The 21,757-nt window shown below is 48.5% G+C and overlaps 1 protein-coding gene across 1 annotated transcript in view; it reads right to left on the bottom strand.

Annotated features, from left to right (window-relative positions):
- Window positions 1–498: 498 nt before the first annotated feature.
- LOC101936510 (aryl hydrocarbon receptor-like) overlaps window positions 499–21,757 on the bottom strand; it is a 116,823-nt gene continuing 95,564 nt past the window's right edge. Inside the window, exons 7-11 of the mRNA XM_065562161.1 lie at window positions 17,266–17,468; window positions 12,697–12,806; window positions 10,333–10,474; window positions 4,799–6,506; window positions 499–2,477 (exon numbers count right to left, since the gene is read on the bottom strand). Of these exons, the coding sequence (XP_065418233.1) occupies window positions 2,322–2,477; window positions 4,799–6,506; window positions 10,333–10,474; window positions 12,697–12,806; window positions 17,266–17,468 (2,319 nt within the window). The 3' untranslated portion in view covers window positions 499–2,321. The remainder of the gene's footprint in view (window positions 2,478–4,798; window positions 6,507–10,332; window positions 10,475–12,696; window positions 12,807–17,265; window positions 17,469–21,757) is intronic.

Raw genomic sequence — 21,757 nt, 5'->3', positions numbered from 1 at the left:
CAATTTTGTGGGTAGCAATTCCAGAAGTGGTGTGGCCTAGCAGTTAGGGCATCAGCCTGGGACCCAGGAACTATGGGTTCTATTTCCCACTGACCTACTCTATGACCTAGGATGAATCACTTCTCTATTCCTTTCCCACCTCTTGTCTATTTAGTCCGGGGAAGTCCTCTGAGGCAAGCACTCTCTCACTATTTGTTTGTACAGTGTCTAGCACTACAGAGACCTGATGTTTCAAGTCAAATCCAATGGACAAATTTCTTTACAAGTCTTCACCCATGCATAGGTATTTCCCCTGCTCCTATTGAAGCCAATGATAAAATTACACTGGTAATGTTTAAACGAAAAAAATCAACCCCCTCATCACATGTGTGGAATAGTGTGGCTACAGGATCAGGGCCCTAATGACACAAAAGGACAAGAAGTGAAAGTCGAACTTCACTGTGGTTGTTTATAATAAATAACAAGAGCAGACGTCAAGGAAGCGAATCACAGAAGTGCTAAGAGCCAAAACCTTTTATTGAAATAAAAAAGATGTAAGGTTAATGCAAAATCAAGGCTGATCACACAGAAAGAATGTTCTTTTATGGTAGGTTTCTGACAACAGGTAGCCATAATTTCTGATCCTTTGAGTAGTCTATTTTTCTTGTTCCAAAGGACATTACTTGAATACCTTGGGAAGATAAGATATGTTTTTCTCTGCTGGAGTAGCATAAAAATATATCTGTTGGCTCATATTATATACATATGTATTGGTTGTATTTCTTCTGTGGGAAAATATCACTATGTCAAGTATTTAAAATTAAGTATCATTATACTTATTTTCTTTATCGTATTGCAAACTTCTCTGTACAGTAATCTGACTCTTCCTCTGAACTAGACAAGTCCTCTACTTATTTGCAATCTTTTTAGGCACAGATACAACATATGGCTTATATGCCAGTCTGCTCCTAATTTTTTATAGTTAAGTACCTACACATGAGCTCCTGTGGTTTTGAATAGTCTTAGTGGTTTAGATCCACTTTCAGACAGAATATATGGCAGGTACTCTGAGAATCAAAACCAACCAACTTGGGCATATCATACAGAAGACAACAAAACGACACTCAGTGATATTTACTACAATACCTAAAGCTCTAATCTGTGGAATCAGTTACTGATAATGTCTCTTATGAATGTTGAAGTCTGGCTGTGAAAGGACCCACGTAATATGAGAATATAGGTCAGTTGTTTGCAGACTTAGTGGAATGTGACTTTAGAGCTATGTTTGGAAAAGCAGCAGCTCGGGTATTCGTTCATGGCAGTTACTTTCTGACGAGCGTGATTGGTTTCATGGTCAACCACGTCATATGGAAATGTGGGGTTTTTTTAAAAGCAAACTGTCACAAACCAAAAAGCTTTGGCAAACCCAGCAGGAAGAGATTCATTACAATCTGTGCACAGTTAGTGAAATTCCACATCTTGCCTTTTTTACAGTGGTGTGGCTTCACCAAAACAATATCTACACTGTTGAACCTCTGAGCTCAATGACAGAAACAAAAATGTCCTAAATTGTAGAGACTGATAAAATGTGTTTAAACAACAACAACAACAAAAACCAACCCAACAATCTTACGTAACAGTAGAACTAAAAATTAGTGTAGTGTAATAGAAAACTCTTTTCATCAAAGTGCAAGACTTGTTATGTCAATGTCACATCTTCAACACGGTTGTCTTTGTTCATGTTAAAATGTAGTTTTCTACAGCAAAACATTAATTCTGTATTCAATTTAAAAGACTGCTACAAAAGAAAGAGATGAGGCTGGGTCAAGATATTTCCAAGCCGATTTTCCTTTGTAGCTGGATGTCTTTGCCTTTCTGCAATGGATAACCCTACCAGGGAAACATGAAAGAAAACAGATAGGGCCCTGACATTTGGAAACTCCCAACTGATGAAGCAAAGAACACAAAAAACTCTCAGCCATTCCAAGATAATCTCACAAATGAGACTTTGTGTACATAGCTCAAGCCCTGACTATTTTTACAAATGCATTACAGAGGGGTTGTGAAGAATTAAAAGTTGTTTCCCCCTGCCACGGCCTCTCTAGTAGACTGTTGTAGGTGGAACATCAATGCTCAGATCGGTAATATCTTTGTGAAAATTAAACTCCACCATGTAAAGTTCCTTCTCACCCCTGGCCAAGCCCTCTCTGTCACAATCACTACCATGTGAGGTTGGTAAAAATAGCCAGAAAAAAATAGCTGCTTGTTTTCCATAACTTTAACACAGCTTTTTCTCCATATGGTCTGAATAATCCAGGTTTGGGCAATCTAATCGTCCACTCTTAGAGATAAAAGCCACTGCTGGAGGGTTTAGAATGATTTTGAAGCAGTTCTGTGCAGGAATGCAACTCGTCTGAGGAAGCAGGGTTTCTGTTGGGCAGGAGGCAGTCTCGGGGGTATCCCACATTAGCGTTGGTCAAAACACAATCATTTTCGGGCTGAGGGAAGACAGAGAGAAAACGTTTAGGGATTCTGGAGGATTTAATGTTTTAAACACTAAAGGTAAAGATGGGCCAGTGGGAAAAGTGTCATCTGGGACCTGGGAGAGACAGGTTCAATTTCTAAAAGATCTGTTCTAGGGATTATTTTGGGGCAGTTCTCTGCCTTGGGCTATCTAGATGGTCAGATGAGATGGTCACAATGGTCCCTTCTGGTCTTGGAATCTGAATCAATGAATCTAGGAATTCCCTGGTCTGCCACAGACTACAAGTATGACCTGGGGTAAATCACTTGCTGTCCCTGTGCCTCACTGGGGTATAACAAGGAGAATCCATTCTTGGCCATAGTCCTGGCCCGTCTTGGATGATCCAGTGGAAGGGGAAGGGGAAAGTCTCAACTGGTCTCTGTCACCCAGGGCCAGTCCTTGAAGATAGGGAAGACGCATGGGATGGAGCCACAGCTGAGGACGGGTCAAAATGCCACTCGCTGGCCTAACCACCTCTCCACCTCTCATGTAGGGGAGGGGCTTTGCCCCATACCACCCGGCTCTAGTTACTGCTTCTCCATTGGCAGAAGTGTGCCCTACCCTTGCCCACTGCTGCGGGGGGTGGGGGGATGAGAGAGGGCTGTTCAGAACCTGATTGGCTCTCAGCTCCCAAATGGCTAACCAATGGGGAGGCAGTGAGTAGAGCTGGTGGCATGGGGCAGAGTGGAGCCTGTGTTGATGGGGAAGCAGCACAGCATGAGGCAGTGGCTTTAATCACTGCTCTCCCAAGGCTTGTGGTGTGACCCTGCAGAAGTCATTTTAGTCTCTCTGTGCTTCAGTTTGTAAAACACAATCATTTTGGGGCTGAGGGAAGACAGGTGGGGGGATAGCTCAGTGGTTTGAGCATTGGCCTGCTAAACCCACCATTGTGAGTTCAATCCTTGAGGGGCCCATTTTGGGATCTGGCGTGAAAATCTGTCTGGGGATTGGCCCTGCTTTGAGCAGGGGCCTGGACTAGATGACCTCCTGAGGTCCCTTCCAACCCTGATATTCTATGAAACAGGGGCACATGAGGCAACTTGTATGTAAGAGCATGAGGCACTCAGATACTACAGGTGAGTATCACTGACAGATAACTGGCCTATAGGAGCAGAGGTAAAAGTAAGCTGGTCCGGTCCAGTATGGTGTACCGGCAAGAGCCAGTACGCTGTGCCGGACTGGACCAGCTTCCATGGTGGTGATTTAAAGGGTTCAGGGCTCCAGCCGCTGCGGGGAGCCCCGGGCCCTTTAAATCCCCACCAGAGCTCCAGCAGCCAGGCTCCTGCGGTGATTTAAAGGGCCCGGAGCTCCATGGGGGCTGGAGCCCCGGGCCCTTTAATTTTCCCCGGGGCTCCCAGTCACCTCTGCAGCTGGTAGCTCCAGGGTGATTTAAAGGCTCTGGGGCTCCCAGCCAGAGCCCCAGGGCCTTTAAATCTGGAAAGGCCCTGCCTCTTCCGGTTGAGACCATGCCTCTTCCAGTTGAGGCCACGCCCCCGCTCAGGACTCCGGCATACCGGTAAGTCCTTTAAGTTACTTTCACCCCTGTATAGGAGGCATTGTTCTAAAGGCACTCTGACATCTTTGCTGCAAAATCAATCCTTCACCTTTGTTTTGCCAGAGCAATACCAATGGGCATATTGCAACAATCACTCTTTCGGCATTTCTGTCCATAAATACAGAGGTGAGGATTTTGCCGCACACTGTGTACCGTGATCCCTATGGAAACTTGAGCCAGGAATGTTCACCTGTTAAGGACAGGAATCCATGCAGCATGTTCTCCATTCTTTTGTTCTTCAATTCATTATAGGAGAAAGGGTTAGCAAAGGCCCATTTTTCACCGCAGTGCACCACAATTCAATAGGACACTCTGGCAGGCTAACTCAATGCGTGTGTATTTGCAGACTAAAGGAGAAGCCTAGAGTTTCAAAAAGGGCTAGTGATTTCAGTTGCCCATCTTGAGACTCCTTAAAGGGGCCAACTGTTAGACACTGCTGGACTCCCACCCTCTGAACAGTGGGCCCCTGTCAGGTACCTCCGGTTGGACACCTGAAAAAGTGAGAAACCTCACCCCACTACTCACTTTTGAAAATGCTTGGCCAATGGGGCAGTTCCTCCTCTGATGCCCACTTGACATTGGTGTAAGTCAATGGACTACAGTGGAGTTGCTCCTGATTTACAATGGTGTAAATGGGAGGAGAGTTAGTCCCCAAATTAATAAAATCACCACTAGATGAGGCACTGAAACATGTGACAGATTCAGGAAATCTTTAGCTCCAATGTAAAAGAGCGGCTTACCTTATGGATATTATCCTGGCGTAATAATGGCATGTGTGTCCCGTAAGAGTGCATGGAGGCTTCCCGTTGTCCATGGATATTCACAAAGTGATCCAAGGCTGAATTTGGACACAGGTACTGGGACACTGAAGGGGTCAGCTGCTTTGCAGAAATGATCTGATATGAGGAAGGGGGGACAAAACCTGAATACGGAGTCATCTCTTCTTGGGATGCTCCTCTATCTCCTATCTCCATGCTGGACAGCCCGTTCAGGTAAAAATGAATGGTGGACACTCCTGTGTTTGGCACCTGAGCTGGGCAGAGCTGGGAGCTCATCTCCTGTTCAACACCATAGCTATCGGTCTGTGCTGGGAGCCCCCTGGGTGGCTGATTTGCAGGCCTGTAGCTATAGCCCTGCCATGTGTTACCCCCTAGGGTTGGCTGGTTGGATGAGTCATGGCTGCACAGCCCATTCACTAACAAGTGCTGGTTGTGTTTTTGTTTCAGCTGCGGCTGTGTGAGCGCCTGGATCCGGTTTTGTTGGCTGCAGGGCTGGCTTTGCTGCAGGAGTGGTTGATGTGCTCCCTGCACTGCATGGAGGTTGCTCTCCAGCTGCTGCCCATGTTGCTTATGTTGGTAAGGGATTTCTATGGGTTGATGGAGATGGTTTGATCCATGAGGTCTGACCCATTGTGGACTCTGCTGCTGATGACCAAGAGGTGACTGTACAAACTGAGACAGGCCAAGCTCAGCTGTTCCTGCTGGTGGCCTCCACTGCAGGCTGCTAGGCTGCTGCTTCTCCTCAGCGGCCTGCTTCACCAGCGAGGGTGTCGGCTGACTGAGAACTGAGGGCCACGGCTGGCTGCTCTGCTGGTTTTGGGTCACAATGTGCTGCTGCATTTGCTGAGGGAGATGCAAGATCAGCGACTGCTGGTTTTGTGGCGGGGGCTGGGGTGAGCACTGGGATCCTTTCTCTGGCATCTGAGATGGATACACCACTGGGTCTTTGCTTGGATTCTGGCCTGGGTCAGACGAGGAACAGGCCTGCTGCTCCCCAGTGGGCTCATCCTCACCTTTGTTTACAAGCGAACCATGGATATAGGAAAGGATTTCATTGTTTGTTAATAGATCGTTCAGAGACGGACTATAATCCAAGTCCATTTCTATCCTCACCATCCTCTCATCCAGCAGCAAGAGCTCCAGATCCTCCGCATTCAGCCCCAGACCCTCCAAAGCACTAAACAGCTCAGCATTTGAACAGTTTTCATCACTGCTAATCGAGAGAGAATCCAGTGTGGTCAACACTGGGTCCCCTTGCCTCAAATCATCTAGCTCCTGCTTGGGACCATTTTCCCCAGAGGACAATGGATTAGCAACCGCATTCCAGTTCTCTCCTCCAGTCCCAAATAAGCCAGATTCTCCCAGGTGGCTGAAGAGATTGCTGCTGAAGGAATGTTTGGGAGTAGAAGCTGGGTGGGAGACATAAACAGCCTCATCTTGCCTCATCATGGCTCCCAGGAGAGAGTTTGGGTCTACATTGTCCTTCTGGGACCTCCCCCCTTTACTGTGAGAATTCTTTTTGGATCTGTTGTTTTTTCCTTTGCTGTGGAAAGGGTCAGGGAAGCCAGGAAGCGGGTAGGGCATTTGATATAACAGTGCCTCTCCTGTAGCAAAGGTAAAAGGAAGATGCATAGAACGCTTCCGAAGGTGCTCCCCTCCTTCTTCATCTCTGCACAGAACAAAGACAAGATTGGTTATGGACACATACCCACAAGGAGACCTAGAATGACTCATCTCACAGGTTAATATTGCCTCGCTGATTCCCCCTAGCGCTCACATAGTCAACACTGGTATCAAAGATCTTTTTTGGAAGCTTGCACCTTATATTTGGGATGAGGGAAAGGGTCAGGGAAGCCAGGAAGCGGGTAGGGCATTTGATATAACAGTGCCTCTCCTGTAGCAAAGGTAAAAGGAAGATGCATAGAACGCTTCCGAAGGTGCTCCCCTCCTTCTTCATCTCTGCACAGAACAAAGACAAGATTGGTTATGGACACATACCCACAGGGAGACCTAGAATGACTCATCTCACAGGTTAATATTGCCTCGCTGATTCCCCCTAGCGCTCACATAGTCAACACTGGTATCAAAGATCTTTTTTGGAAGCTTGCACCTTATATTTGGGATGAGGGAGGGGAACCTAGGCGAGTGACCTCCATGCACAAAAGGTAAAGGAGATATTAAATAGTCTGAAGTTTTCCTCACGTATAACTCTTTCAGAAGGCTGCACTCATACAAAACTGGATTTTAACATTGCTAAGAGAAAGGAATGTAGTTCAAAATCAACTTTCCATTAAACACAGACCAGCGCCCCATTTCTGATAGTTACGTTGCAAAGAGTAACAAAATCCAGCCTGCCAAAGCTCTCCATCACTGCCTACTCAAAGTTTCTTCTTCTGAAGCAGCTGGTGCTGGCCACTGTGAGAGACAGGATATTGGATTAGATGGACCATTGGTCTGACCCAGTCAGGCCATTCCTATGCTCTTGGAAAACCTTGACTTTAATTTTGGAATCTGATGCAGAACTAACATAGGGTTCTTAAAATAGGGGAGTTGCGTTTGGTTCTCTGGTGCATGTACAAAGTCAGGTAGCTTCACCGGGTTTATATTTCATCCTGGACAAAATAGAAACGGAAACTCCAGACAGAATGAAGAATGACACTAGCTAAGACTTGAAAAAAGAACCCAATAGCATTTATCAGCTGTTTTGAGTGAAGGTAAGGTCTCGCTGAGGGATATTCCCAGATGGTAGAGGGATGTTCTAGGCTAGGGACTGTGCATCAACAGCAAGCTCACATATGTCTAACTGATGATATAAGTGATATCAGGGTATCAGTCACAATCTTGTGCCATTGAAGTCAATGGGAGTTTTGCCAGGGAGTTCATTGATGGAGGTTCAAGCATTTACCTCCCTAAAATGCAGCCTGTGATCAAAGCAAAGACTGAGGGCAAACCCTCTGCAGTTGTGTTGGTGGTGTTTTCATGACTGCTGAAGGGAAGATAGGGAATCTCCCTGCACCCCCTCACTCCTGCAGGTGGTTCCCATACATGGGAGAAATCCCAGTGAAGTTGGAGACCACACACAAGAGTCAGGACTATTTGTAGGAGAAAAGGTTTCCAGGATCAGCCAGAGAGAGTATCATTGGCTTGGCTTAATAACTGGCCTGTTGTCGCACAATGCAGCTCAAGTGCGCCACATTGTGTGGGACATCCTGCATCTGGCCCCAATTTTTAAGGCTGTCCTGCGACCCCACGCTGCCATCACACAGTATCAATTCAGCTGCTTGGCAAGTTTTCCTGGTTCCAAGCTGCACGGCTTGGTGCTTGATATCACCACACCTTATGCTCCTCCAGGTGGCTGTGCTGCCCATGGGCTGAGGAAGAGGCAGCCAAGCGAGTGCACCACACATCTCTGAGCTGCTCCCTAGTCATCTACTTCCCCAAGCAGTTGGGCCTGGAGCTGCCTGTTCTGGAGCTGGGCAGGCCAGCCTTTTCCAGGGGCTCACACTGCAGACTCACGCAGGGGGCGGCACATTTCCAGCGCAGCTTTGGGGAAATCATCCACAGCTGCAAGGAGGTAGCACGCAGGCACATCTGCTCCACTGGGGAGGTGAGTCCCCTGTCTGAACTCTTCCCTGCAGCAAGGGGTAAAGCCCTATCCAGTTCCCTGCATGCAGCCACCCACGCCCCTTTTCTGTGGGCTGCTGTGATGGGGTGACTGTCCCACACTGGACAGTTTGGGGTTAATCAGGCAGCTGCATGAAAAGCAGCCAATAGGAAAGGGGCAGTGAGGAGCAGCCAATCAGGGTTGGGCAGGCCCATATGAGAAGAGCTGCAGGGCAGAGCAAGTTCAGTAGCTGACTGGAGCTTGATGAGGGAACACCAGGCTCCTGGCCAGGCAGAAGGGAAATAGCACCCTGGACAGAGCAGTGCTGCTAGCAGTGACCGGGGATGGGGGAGCTAAAGATGGTGCCTGGTTGGCTGCAGGATTCACAGGCTGGGGCCCTGAGGCAAGGGCGACGAGGGTGCTGGGGGCCGTGGGGAAGTGGCCCAGGGAAAGGAACGGAGGAGTCAGAGGGGACACAGCAAGTGGTGGCCATCTTGAGGGTCCCTGAGCCGGGACCCAGAGCAGTGAGCAGGCCTGGGCCCCCCCACACCTGCCACAGAGGAAGTGGCCAGACAATTGGTTGCAGTTGCCACTGAGGGAAGTGGCCGGACAGCAGACTGCAGTTCCCTCGGAACGGGGGAGAACAGAGCGTGACATGGCCATAGGGATGTGGCATGAAGAAGATGCCATGGTTCTGGGAGTGACGTGGGTCCTGGAGCAGAAGTGATGGCAGTGAGACTAATAATGAGCTAGCAGAGCTAATCCCCAGGACAGCCAGCAGGAGGCGCCATGAGTGAACACTGTCTCAGCTGCAAACTTGGATCTTGAAAACTGGAGTTGCAACGCTGCTCCCCCCGGGTCTGGTGAGCTAACTGCACAGTTCAGAGTGTAATAGTAAATGACGGGTTAACCCCAACATTACTTATTGTTTTATTGCATTATTTTAAAAGTGTCTTTAACATTTTGCTCTAGCAAAACCTGTGACATTCCTGGTTGAAGGTAAAACAGCTACTGCTGAAGACCAGCCTCTAAAAGACACAAGCTTTCATAATTCCCACCTTAGCATCTGCAGCATGCTTGTAGTACACAGAATCATGTTGTATGTCAGTATAAGAAGTTTCTGGCTATTTGCATGAGCGTATGTATTTTTTTAAAACAAAAACAGTGTGTTCAATAAAAAAGTGTGATATCCCTCACTCTGAGGATTGAGAAAGATGCAGGGGAGCAGCAGGGGTATGCGATCCTCTCTTGCCATAAGTAAGCGGCCAGAGGAGATGAGGTAGCCCTAGTGAAGGTCAGAGGGGACTGTGGAATTTCAGAGCCCCGGCTTACAAGGGCCCGATTCTGCTCCAACAGTGCAGTAAATCACGAGTTCCCCCCTCTAGCCAGTATACCAGTGTGAAGCTGGTGTGAGATCAGAATCAAACCCAGAATATTTTCTCGTTCTTTAAAATAATACAGTGTTTTTTGTCCCTGGGTCCCATCCCAAGCAATGGGTGAGTTTCAAAGTATTTGTATATTTGTATATTTTGTGGCCTAGTGGCTTGAGCGCTAGACCGGAACTCAGGAGCCCTGGTTTCTAGTCCCGGTTCTGCTGGGTGACATTGGGCAAGTCACCTCACTGCTCTATGCCTCGGTTTCACCATCTGTAAAGTGGAGATAGTGACTTTTGTAAAGCACTTTGAGATCGACTGATGATAAGAGCTAGGCATTATTATTACATTGTTCTCCTTCTGAGAGAAGCAACAAGCAAGACAGCGTACTAGGAAGATGAAGCAAGTGACGTGCCCTATTCTATCACAGCTTCCTTACTAACTGAAACTCAGAGCCTGACAGGCTCTAGAACCCAGGAGAGGTTAGACCCACTCCAGGCCTGTACCCCGGCACTTACACAAGCGGTCTTTGCGTGGCGATGATGTAATCAGGTTTGCCATTCTTGTAGACGAGTCTAGCGTTGGATTGGACCCACTTCCAACAATTTTCTTTCGTCAGGAGACGGAACACGGTCAGGCCGCTCTCGCCCGTTTTTATCACTGGAAAAGAGATGCCAAGACAATGCAGGGAGCGACACCCGGTCTGCAGAGGTGGATCCGGGGATGCAAAGCCCTGGTGTCGCGAGGTACTGCGATTTCTGCAAGACCGAAGTGCCCTGGAGCACATGAGCCCTTCAATACAGACTGGCCCAGCTGTGCCCATCCAATCTGGTCCAATGCCACTCAAGGAGAATTCCTCATTTTTCTCATTCATGACACCTATGCTAGTAATATTTGCATGTGTGTTTGTTTATTTGCTGACACTGTGGTGTTAAGTTATCTGGGAAGGGAGGCGGCAGAACAATTAGCTCTTTAAAGGAGTAGGGCCAGATCCTCAGCTGGAGTAAATAGGCAGTTCTGATTTACACCACCTGACTATCTGGCCCATGTTCTTTATAAAAGCCATGTTAGAAAAATGATAGCCATTTAAGAGGTTACGTCAGACAAGACCCAGAGGTAATTTTACCCCCCCCCCCCAAGCCAAATTTGAATGCCCACATGTGTGGGGCTGGGACCTGAGAGAAGGGGCAGATAAGGGTCACACTAACTGTGTCTTGTTTAATGAGGCCATTTAAACAATTAACCCTTTCTATGTGGCTGCTTTTACAGCATACCCCTTCTTGCTATGGCTAAACTGTGCGTGGGGTTTCTTACTTGACTCCCTTTCTGTTACATGCAACGTGTTTTGGGTCAGATCCATCAGAGACAGACCTGTAGCGTGAGCATGACATGTTGCACCGAGAAAGGACCCCTGAAGGGGCTCAAGTCACTTGGTGATGCTGGGTGAAATAACTGAACCAAGCTGGCTTTGGGGTCAGGAACCTGAAGTGGAAATTGTGTCCAAGATCGCTGCGGTTCAGTCTGTGGATCGCCTCATGGGCTCCTGATCAGACAAGCAGGAGGCAAAGCTATGATTTGTCCAACAGATTCACAGTCCTTAACATCAACACTGTCCCTTCAGAAATCCTTCATTCAGTAATTAATCAGGCATTGCTCATGCCTTTACGAAGGCCAGGTTGTATTGCCTGCCCTCCTGACGTGGGACACTTGGCCGTGAGCTAGGGTTCCAGCACCACTGGGCTGGGGAAATAGAGATGCTCCTCTCCGCTCCATGGGGGAGGGTGAACCCTGAGCACCAGCGGACGCTGGAGCTCCTCATGCCAGCTCTTACCCTCCAAAGAGCTGAGCATGTGCCCAGCACCCTCAATGCCCTTCTGAGCGCCTCACTGGGTCAGGCCCTGCTAATGGGCCGAGAATTGTCTGTAGGAACCCCAAACCCATCATGTGCAATGGAGAAGTTCCTGGGCCAGACTGGGCCCAGCCCTGTGTGGGTTCACAACGGGACAAGTAAGGATCCAGGCACCACCCCCATCGGCTCCTGCCTCATGCAGGGATGAGCCAAAGAGTAACCCAGCAGTCATGTTCGCCAGAGCCTTGGCGGCACTGTGCAGCCCCGCAGTAGCCCCAGTGCATCCCCCCTTGCAGTCTGTGTTTGTAGGAAACCTCTGCAAGAAGGGAAGGCGGAGACATGGCCTGCACTCCTGGATGTGGTTATCTCCTACCAGTTCTTTCTGGGGGATGTTCTGAGCCCCCCGTACCAAGCCCAAGTAACAGGGCTTCGCAGGTGGCATTCCCGTGGTGACCGCTCCCATGTGACTGTGTACATGGACTACAGCAGCGGGCTCCAGGAATGGAATTTAAAGGGGAAGCTACCAGATTTCTGTTCCCCTGAAGCCCTTAGGACTGGTTTGCCAGCCAGGGTGCCCACAGCCTTGCACAGGGACGCAGAAGGGATGGACAGGGCTAAGAGGGTTACCTGCTGTGATGCTGCCAGGGCGATCCCTGAAAGGGAGCAGGGTGAGGGCAGAGCTGGCCAGGTCAGGGGGCAGCGCCTGCAGGTGGCAGAGCGTGTGCTGCTGTGGAGACCCTGGCAGGAGTTCTGGCTAAGTCAGACAGAGTCCCTCCAGCACACCAGTAGCTGCAAGAGCCAGACTCTTGTATAATGCACAAGACGGCACAGAGAGGGGCTCGTCGGCTGGACGTTCACTCCCATGCTGACAGGGGTGGCAGAGTGAGCAAGCCAGAAAAGGGCCCGGTCCCCAGGGTCACATACTCCATAGCAAACTGAGCTGGTGGCTCCTGCCATGATCCGCAGGAATCTGAGGAGCGCGCTGTGGGGGGGAAGGTTGGGATGGGGGGAGGGAGATTTTTAACACTCTTACTTCGGACGTGATTCTCGGCACAGTGCAGCATGTCAGCGGCGTGGATGAACTGGTACCCGGTGCCGCGCACCTGCAGCTCCGCGTCCGTATAGCCCAGCACAATCTTCCCTCTGTGGGAGAAGAGCAGAGCACCACGATTGCAGGGAGAAGCCAGCGGCCCGGCCTTCAAAAATCCAGCCACTGGGGAAAAGGTTTCTAGCAACACTCCACTCCCAGCTTATTTACAGGGCTGCAATGGGGACATCGCCTCATCCGCGGGGCAGACGGTCAGTAAGAGCCCCCCTGATAGGGGTCCCCCGGAGCCTGGATCTGGGCTCACAGGAGATAACAGCATTGCTCCCTCCCTCCCTGGAGCAGGTGGGTGAAGAATGGTTTTCCTCTGCGCTCTGTCTTCTACCACCCCACCCATGGGCCAGAGCAGAGAGTAGGGTTAGCAGGCGTCCAGTTTTCGACTGGAACACCCAGTCAAAAAGGGACCCCAACGGCTCTGGTCAGTGCTGCTGACCCGACTGTTAAAAGTCCAGTCGGTGGCGCAGCGGGGCTAAGGCAGGCTCCCAGCCTGACTCCGCAATGCTCCTGGAAGCGGTCTCCTCTCTGGCTCCTAGGTGCAGGGGTGGCCAGGGGGCTCTGTGCGCTGCCCCAGCCCCAAGCGCTGGCCCCACAGCTCCCATTGGCCGGGAACTGGACCAATGGGAGCTGCGGGACAGTGCCTGTGGACGGGGCAGTGTGCAGAACTGCCTGGCTGCAACTATGCCTAGGATCCGAAGTGGGGACATGCCACCTGAGGTAAGTGCCACCCGGAGCCTGCACTCCTAACCCCCTCCTGTGCCCCAACCCTGAGCCCCCACCCGCTGACTGAACCCCCCCAAAGAGAGGCCTAGCTAGGCCTCCTCAGCTGACTGTGTTCATAGAGTCATAGAATCACAGACTATCAGGGTTGGAAGGGACCTCAGGAGGTCATCTAGCCCAACCCCCTGCTCAAAGCAGGACCAATCCCCAACTAAATCATCCCAGCCAGGGCTTTGTCAAGCCGGACCTTAAAAACCTCTAAGGAAGGAGATTCCAACACTTCCCTAGGTAACCCATTCCAGTGCTTCACCACCCTCCTAGTGAAAAAGTTTTTCCTAATATCCAATCTAACACTCCCCCAATGCAACTTGAGACCATTACTCCTTGTTCTGTCATCTGCTACCACTGAGAACAGTCTAGATCCATCCTCTTTGGAACCCTTTTTCAGGTAGTTGAAAGCAGCTATCAAATCTCCCCTCATTCCTCTCTTCTGTAGACTAAACAATCCCAGTTCCCTCAGCTTCTCCTCATAAATCATGTGCTCCGGCCCCCTAATCATTTTTGTTGCCCTCCGCTGGACTCTTTCCAATTTTTCCACATCCTTCTTGTAGTGTGGGGCCCAAAACTGGACACACTACTCCAGATGAGGCCTCACCAATGCCAAATAGAGGGGAATGATCACATCCCTTGATCTGCTGGCAATGCTCCTACTTATACAGCCCAAAATGCCATTAGCCTTCTTGGCAACAAGGGCACATTGTTGACTCATATCCAGCTTCTAGTCGACTGTAACCTCTAGGTCCTTTTCTGCAGAACCGCTGCCTAGCCACTCGGTCCCTAGTCTGTAGCAGTGCATGGGATTCTTCCGTCCTAAGTGCAGGACTCTGCACTTGTCCTTGTTGAACCTCATCAGATTTCTTTTGGCCCAATCCTCTAATTTGTCTAGGTCCCTCTGTATCCTATCCCTACCTTCCAGTGTATCTACCATCCTCCCAGTTTAGTGTCATCTGCAAACTTGCTGAGAGTGCTGTCCACGCCATCCTCCAGATCATTAATGAAGATATTGAACAAAACCAGCCCCGGACCAACCCTTGGGGCACTCCGCTTGATACCGGCTGCCATCTAGACATGGAGCCATTGATCACTACCCGTTGAGCCCGACAATCTAGCCAGCTTTCTATCCACCTTATAGTCCATTCCTCCAGCCCATACTTCTTTAACTTGCCGGCAAGAATACTTTGGAAGACCGTATCAAAAGCTTTGCTAAAGTAAAGGAATAACACGTCCACTGCTTTCCCCCCATCCACAGAGCTAGTTATCTCATCACAGAAGGTAATTAGGTTAGTCAGGCATGACTTGCCCTTGGTGAATCCATGCTGACTGTTCCCGATCACTTTCCTCTCCTTTAAGTGCTTCAGAATTGATTCCTTGAGGACCTGCTCCCATGATTTTTCCAGGGACTGAGGTGAGGCTGACTTGCCTGTAGTTCCCCAGATCCTCCTTCTTCCCTTTTTTAAAGATGGGCACTACATTAGCCTTTTTCCAGTCATCCGGGACCTCCCCCGATCGCCATGAGTTTTCAAAGATGATGGCCAATGGCTTTGCAATCACATCCGCTAACTCCTTTAGCACCCTCGGATTGCAGTGCATCCAGCCCCATGGACTTGTGCTTGTCCAGCTTTTCTAAATAGTCCTGAACCACTTCTTTCTCCACGGAGGGCTGGTCACCTCCTCCCCATAGTATGCTGCTCAGTGCAGTAGTCTGGGAACTGACCTTGTTTGTGAAGACAGAGGCAAAAAAAGCATTGAGGTACATTAGCTTTTTTCACATCCTCTGTCACTAGGTTGCCTCCCTCATTCAGTAAGGGGCCCACACTTTCCCTGACCTTCTTGTTGCTAACATACCTGAAGAAACCCTTCTTGTTACTCTTAACATCCCTTGCTAGCTGCAACTCCAAATGTGATTTGGCCTTCCTGATTTCACTCCTGCATGCCTGAGCAATATTTTTATACTCCTCTCTGGTCATTTGTCCAATCTTCCACTTCTTGTAAGCTTCTTTTTTCTGTTTAAGATCAGCAAGGATTTCACTGTTAAGCCAAGCTGGTCGCCTGCCATATTTACTATTCTTTCTACACATCGGGATGGTTTGTTCCTGCAACCTCAATAAGGATTCTTTAAAATCCAGCCAGCTCTCCTGGTCTCCTTTCCCCCTCATGTTATTCTCCCAGGACTCTCTCATTTTTACCATATAATTATAAAATAAATCAACGGGAATATAAATATTGTACTTCATTTCAGTGTATAGTATATAGAGTAGTATAAAAAAGTCATTTTCTGTATGAAATTTTAGTTTGTACTGACTTCGCTGGTGCGTTTTCTGTAGCCTGTTGTAAAACTAGGCAAATCTCTAGATGAGGCTCCCTGGAAGACTTCTGCGTACCCCCAGGGGTACATATACCTCTGGTTGAGAACCACTGACATAGGACAGTTAGTATGATAGATGGAGAGATACCTATCTCATATAACTGGAAGGGACCCCGAAAGGTCATTGAGGCCAGCCTCCTACCTTCACTAGCAGGAGCAAGTACTGATTTTGTTCTAGATCCCTAAGTGGCCCGCTCAAGGATTGAACTCATAATCCTGGGTTTAACAAGCCAATACACAAACCACTGAGCTATCCCTAGTCCGGCTAGTACTTCAGTCACGAGTGACATAAATTGGGGGATAGTTCTCATCTCAAGTGAGGGTGGATGAAGGGCCAAATCACATAGGCCTAGGTCCTCAAGTGTATTTAGGCACCTACCACTCACTGATTTCAATGAGCACTAGACACAAAAATATCGTTAAGGCTGTGGAGGGAGGAGGAGGGATAGCTCAGTGGTTTAAGCATTGGCCTGCTAAACCCAGGGTTGTGAGTTCAATCCTTGAGGGGGCCATTTAGGGAACTGGGGTAAAAATCTGTCTGGGAATTGGTCCTGCTTTGAGCAGGGGGTTGGACTAGATGACCTCCTGAGGTCCCTTCCAACCTTGATGTGGGCCATAGTCATCATACAACTGCTGCTTCCTGCTTTAAGAACTGTAGTGGTTCAGGTTAGGGTGCATTTGCAGAGAAGCCTAGCCAGCCACTTGCTATCTGTGCCTGACTCTAACCCATGGGACCAGCCTTTCACTTCTATTAGCAAGGATATTGACTACTACAGTTAGCCAAAAAATGAACTACTGGTTTTGAAAATGTTGTTTCCATGCTGAAGGATTCTAAATGGACCCCCTCCCTTTTTATTTTTAAACTATTTTTTAATTTTTCCACTCACCCAACTGAGTTTAATCAAAAACATTCCTGACCTGGTTAACAATACTTTTCATTTATCAAAAATCGTGTTCCCAGGAACTGAAAATCCTGAATAGCCATTTGGATAACAATTTCAGCGTGATTGATAAACAGTACCCTGCCCCAGAAAAACCATCATCTTCCTCCCCAAAACCCTTTTTGTTAAAAAGAATTTCAACTAGCTGTATTAACCACATCTTAAAAAATAAACATAAACCGTTCCTAAGTCATTATTATTAATTTATTTGCAGTTCAGTAGCTCCTCAGAGGTCCCATCATGGACCAGGACCCCCCTGTGCTAGGAGCTGCACAAACACGGAACACACAGACAGCGCCTGCCTCTGCAACATGCATCTCTCTGACTAACGTGAGTCTTGCTTGCAAGAGTATTTGGGGAAAATCTTGTTTAACAGCACATGCCAACATGATCCGTCCCAACTTCTGTACTTACTTGGCATCACACGCCACGGGGGTGAAGTCCAGTTTGTGCTTGGTTCTGAAGATCATGTTTTTGGTTCTGATCTCCAGGATGGAGGGGGGCTGCAAGGGAGTGGAGATGGCAAAGAGAGCCAGCTGGGGAGGCAGCGGGGACCCATCCTCAGACCTTTTATTCTGGCCGGGGAGAAATTTCAACCTGCCCTGAAGGTTTAAAGCCTTGAAAAGAAAAATTAGGAGTCACTTCTGGACCCTGAATTGGGCTGTTAACGTCAGCAATGAAAGGCCTGTTTAAAGCAAATGCATCATTTGTTAATAAGTAAATGCAGCTGAACAAGCCAGGCCGAGGGGAAGAAGAGAAAAGCCAGTGAACACTGCATCATCGGGGGCTGTATGCTATTCAGAGGAGATTTTCAGAGGTGCTGCTGGAGCACACAGTGATAAAAATCCCCTGGCACGGAGTCTGGACCCCTCCTCCCTTGCAGGGCCTCAGACCCTGAAAGTCTATACTGCAATTTAATAGCCCTGCAGCCTGAGTCAGCGCTGCTGGTCTTATCACAGTGTAGCTGTACCCTGTGGCAACAATCATAGAATATCAGGGTTGGAAAGGACCTCAGGAGGTTATCAAGTCCAACCCCCTGCTCAGGGCAGGGCAGGACCAACCCCAAGCAGATTTTTGCCCCAGATCCCTAAGTGGCCCCCTCAAGGATTGAACTCACCACCCTGGGTTTAGCAGGCCAATGCTCAAACCACTGAGCTATCCCCCCCCAAATGCCATAAACCAGGTTAGACCCATGCTGTAAGGTCAGGATGCAGGTAGGACCTGTTCTTGTGATCTCTATTCATGTGAGCTCACAAACAAAATTACAGTAGAGACAGCTTCAGTAGTGGCAGGACACAACCCATCCCACCCAAAACCTTACAAGTCAGGAACCGAGAAGTAAAGAGGAAAGACTTATGAATTCCCTTCCCCCTTCCTACTGCCTGCAGCATTGTTGCTAACACACTCCAGTTCTCCCATCTCCAAACACACACCCAAAAGCAATCCGTTCCCCACCTTCATCGAATGTTCATCCAATGCAAACCCAGAGGGAGCAGCCATGCTGCTGAGTTGTTTCTGACAGGTGTGAGAGACAGGGATGGGCCTCAGTTAGTTCCCTGACTGCATATTTTATTGCCCTGGAAAAATTACTGGAAATAAATACAGAAAGTGACATTACCAGGCAGCTGGCAGGAAGTGCCACCGCTCACTTCCCATTTCCGCGACTTAACGTCTTCAACCACACATGTAGGATTTCAATAATTGTTGTTTTTTTAAATGATGTTTTTTTACTCTGTTGAGTCATTTGATTTTACTGTAGTGCCCCAATACCTATTAGAGTTTTTTTTTAAATGTCATGAATATAAAGGAAAGGGTAGCATAAAATCCCTCCTTGGCAGCTGTACTAAATCACTTAACCTGTAAGGGGTTAAGAAGCTCAAATAACCTAGTTGGCACCTGACCAGAAGGACCAATGAAGAAAGAAGACACTTTCAAATCGGGGGGGGGGGGGGGGGGAGGATTTGTTTGTGGCTCTCTTTGTTTGTTCCCTCTCCTGACAGAGGGAGAGACCAAGCAGGTACAGCATCTCCTGAAAACATACCTGGAATGATCCATCTAAAATTAAGAAATTGTAAGCAGGGCAAGGAAATGCATTAGGTTATCGTTTGTTTTGGCTTGTGAATTTTCCTATGCTACAGAGGTAGTTTTATTCCTGTTTTTGTAACTGTGAAGCTAGTCCAGAGGGGAATCCTCTGTGTTTAAAATCTTTTTATTACCCTGTAAAGTTACCTTCCATCCTGGTTTTGCAGGTGTGATTATTTTACTTTTTTCTTTATAATAAAGTTCTTCTTTTAAGAACCTGATTGATTTTAGTGTCCTAAAGATAAAGGGTCTGGTCTGTACTCACATTGTTAAGGCAGTTAGTTGGTATATTATTCTCAAGCCTTTCCAAGAGGCTTTGGAATTCCAAGTGACCCTCCCCTAATTTTTGTGTAAATCACTTGGTGGTGGCAGCAATACCATCCAAGGTCAAGTAAGGAATTTGTGCCTTGGGGAAGTTTTTAACCTAAGCTGGTAGAATATAAGCTTAGGGTGTCTTTCATGTGGGTCCCCACATCTGTACCCCAGAGTTCAGAGTGTGTGGGGGAACCCTGACAGCAGCCCATATTAATGGGCTTGTTAAAATGAAATCAATTCTGAATATAAAAACCAAACCATCACCACATGCAATTACTCAGAATCTGTGCATGTGATTTTCATTTTCCTCCTAGTGGCAACAGTTAAAAATACTTGGTTAATTTTGTTCAACAGCAGATTCTGTTGTGTACTAACTTTCACTCAAATAGTTTATTTTGTGAGGTAATCCCCAAGAAGCAGTTGCGAAGCAACATCATCTATTCCCCAAGGACAGTAACTATTATACACAGAGTGTAACTGTGTCTAAACCCAGCAGGTCCCAGAGCCAAATGGTTATACTGCAGCTTTATAATCCCACAGCCTGAGACCCATAAACCCTGGGGGGTTGAGTTGTAGTGTCGACATATCCTTAGAAAAAGGTGCGATTTCAGCTCCTCGTCTCCTTTTGCCCACTTCTCTCTCTTTTTTAGCCTTCCTTGGCAATGACAGTGTTTGTGCTGCAGCAGATTTGTTATCAAACTAAAATTTGATAGGTTTGCCTTGATGCCCATATATTCCCTTATGATTAAATGTCATAAATTCTCGTACAGACAAATACTCCTACTGTACAACTGATCCTCATGGGATGACTCCTAGAGTAGCAGCCATGTGGCCAAATCACTAATCTGAGCGTGTGCTAGATTTCTTGTAATAGGAGGGCAAAGGGAAGTGAGACTATGCAGTGAAAAGTCACCAAAGGGGGTGAGGTTTTTTTTCCTCTCTCTTAGTCCCTCTGTATCTCTTTGTTTCTAATGAATGAGCAGACAGGCCTCTGTAGAGACACAGGGGAAAATTTGCTGTCGCTTTCTTACAGGGCCTGATTCGAAGACCACTGGAGGAAATCCAGGGCCGGCGCTTCCATTTAGGCGACCTAGGTGGTCGCCTAAGGCAGCAGGATTTGGGGGGCAGCATTTTGCCGCCCTCCGCAGCAATTCTGCGGCGGGGGGTCCTTCTGCGCTCCGGGTCTTCGGCAGCAATTCTGCGGCGGGTCCTTCACTCGCTCCGGGACCCGCCGCAGAATTGCCACCGAAGACCGGGAGTGCGGAAGGACCCCCTGCCTAGGGCGGCAAAAACCCTGGCGCCGCTCCTGAGGAAATCAGAAACCCTCCATTGCCTTCAGTGGACTTTGAGTCAGGCCCATCTCGACTTTCCTGAGTAGAACCATGCTCCTCACTGCTCCCATCGTTCCTTTATTGGGCTGTTCTGTGCTTGCGGAGCCCTGGTGTTGCAAGTGTGAGTCCACTGATCTGATGTGTCCCTGCAGTGCTGTTGCTAATCTCCTGCTTTGTTGTAACCCCTTAGCAGTCACGTGGTCTGTTCTTTGAGGAGGAAAGTTCACACAGATTCCTATCTGCACTTCCTCCCTTTCACACATGCCCCCTCTGGCTGGCTAACACACACACCCAACCAAAGCGTCAACATCCTTAAAGCCCATCCTGGGGGAAATAAACGGGACCCGCGCTGCGGTGATCTTGCATTGTCAGAAAATACTGCTCTAAAATAAAGGCCTCGGCCATGTCTCCCTGTAGCTGAAAATCCAGGCCATCTAACGTAAACATTGCAGGGCTGGCTCCAAAGGTGGCTTCATCAAACAGATTGCTTGTCACACACTAGGTACCCAAACCTTTCTACCAGGCACCTTGTTGAGGACAGGGAGTTAGGGACTGCGTGCTGGCTGGGAAAAAAGCCATTCCAGGCTCAGGAATAGCGCATACACACACGCCCGTGGCTACATCAGTCTGGTTTACTGGGAGAATAGGGATAAGGGAACCCCAGGAAAAAGCCACACCCATGAGATGCAACTATCACCCCAATGGAGCTCGGCGTATTATTATTGCAATTGAATCCAGTGCTGGTGAACTGTGCCGGACTAACATTGGTGTTTGACATCCACTCTCCACAGAGCAGATGGCGCAAGCTAACCCAGCCTTTCACTAATAAGTCTCAGGCCACTAGGGGTTAAGAGGATAGCACAGTCACCATCTCTGGCTTCCACTTAGCCACAAGCTGTGAGGTTGACTTTTCACACCTGCCTGCGGGCTGAAGCCACAGTGTGAAGTGCATTTAGACATCACACAGCAATGAGGCATGGATGACTTTTGGTCACTACCAACAGCAGCTGCATTTGAATCGGTGACCAAGCAGTGAAAGGCTTCTCAACCTATTACCAGTCCCCTGAGCCAACCAGCCCTCTTAGCATTTTGCATGAGGCATTCACCATCCTTCACACTTTCGCCCCCAGGCAGTTTCACCTAGAGCCAGACCCTCATGCAGAACTGACCCCGAGTGG

This window comes from Chrysemys picta, chromosome 11 (genome assembly GCF_011386835.1).
Source record: "Chrysemys picta bellii isolate R12L10 chromosome 11, ASM1138683v2, whole genome shotgun sequence".
NCBI classification, from domain to species: Eukaryota; Metazoa; Chordata; order Testudines; family Emydidae; genus Chrysemys; species Chrysemys picta.
The sequence above is the reverse complement of the archived record's forward strand: the minus strand, read 5'-3'. Positions and strand labels throughout refer to the sequence as shown.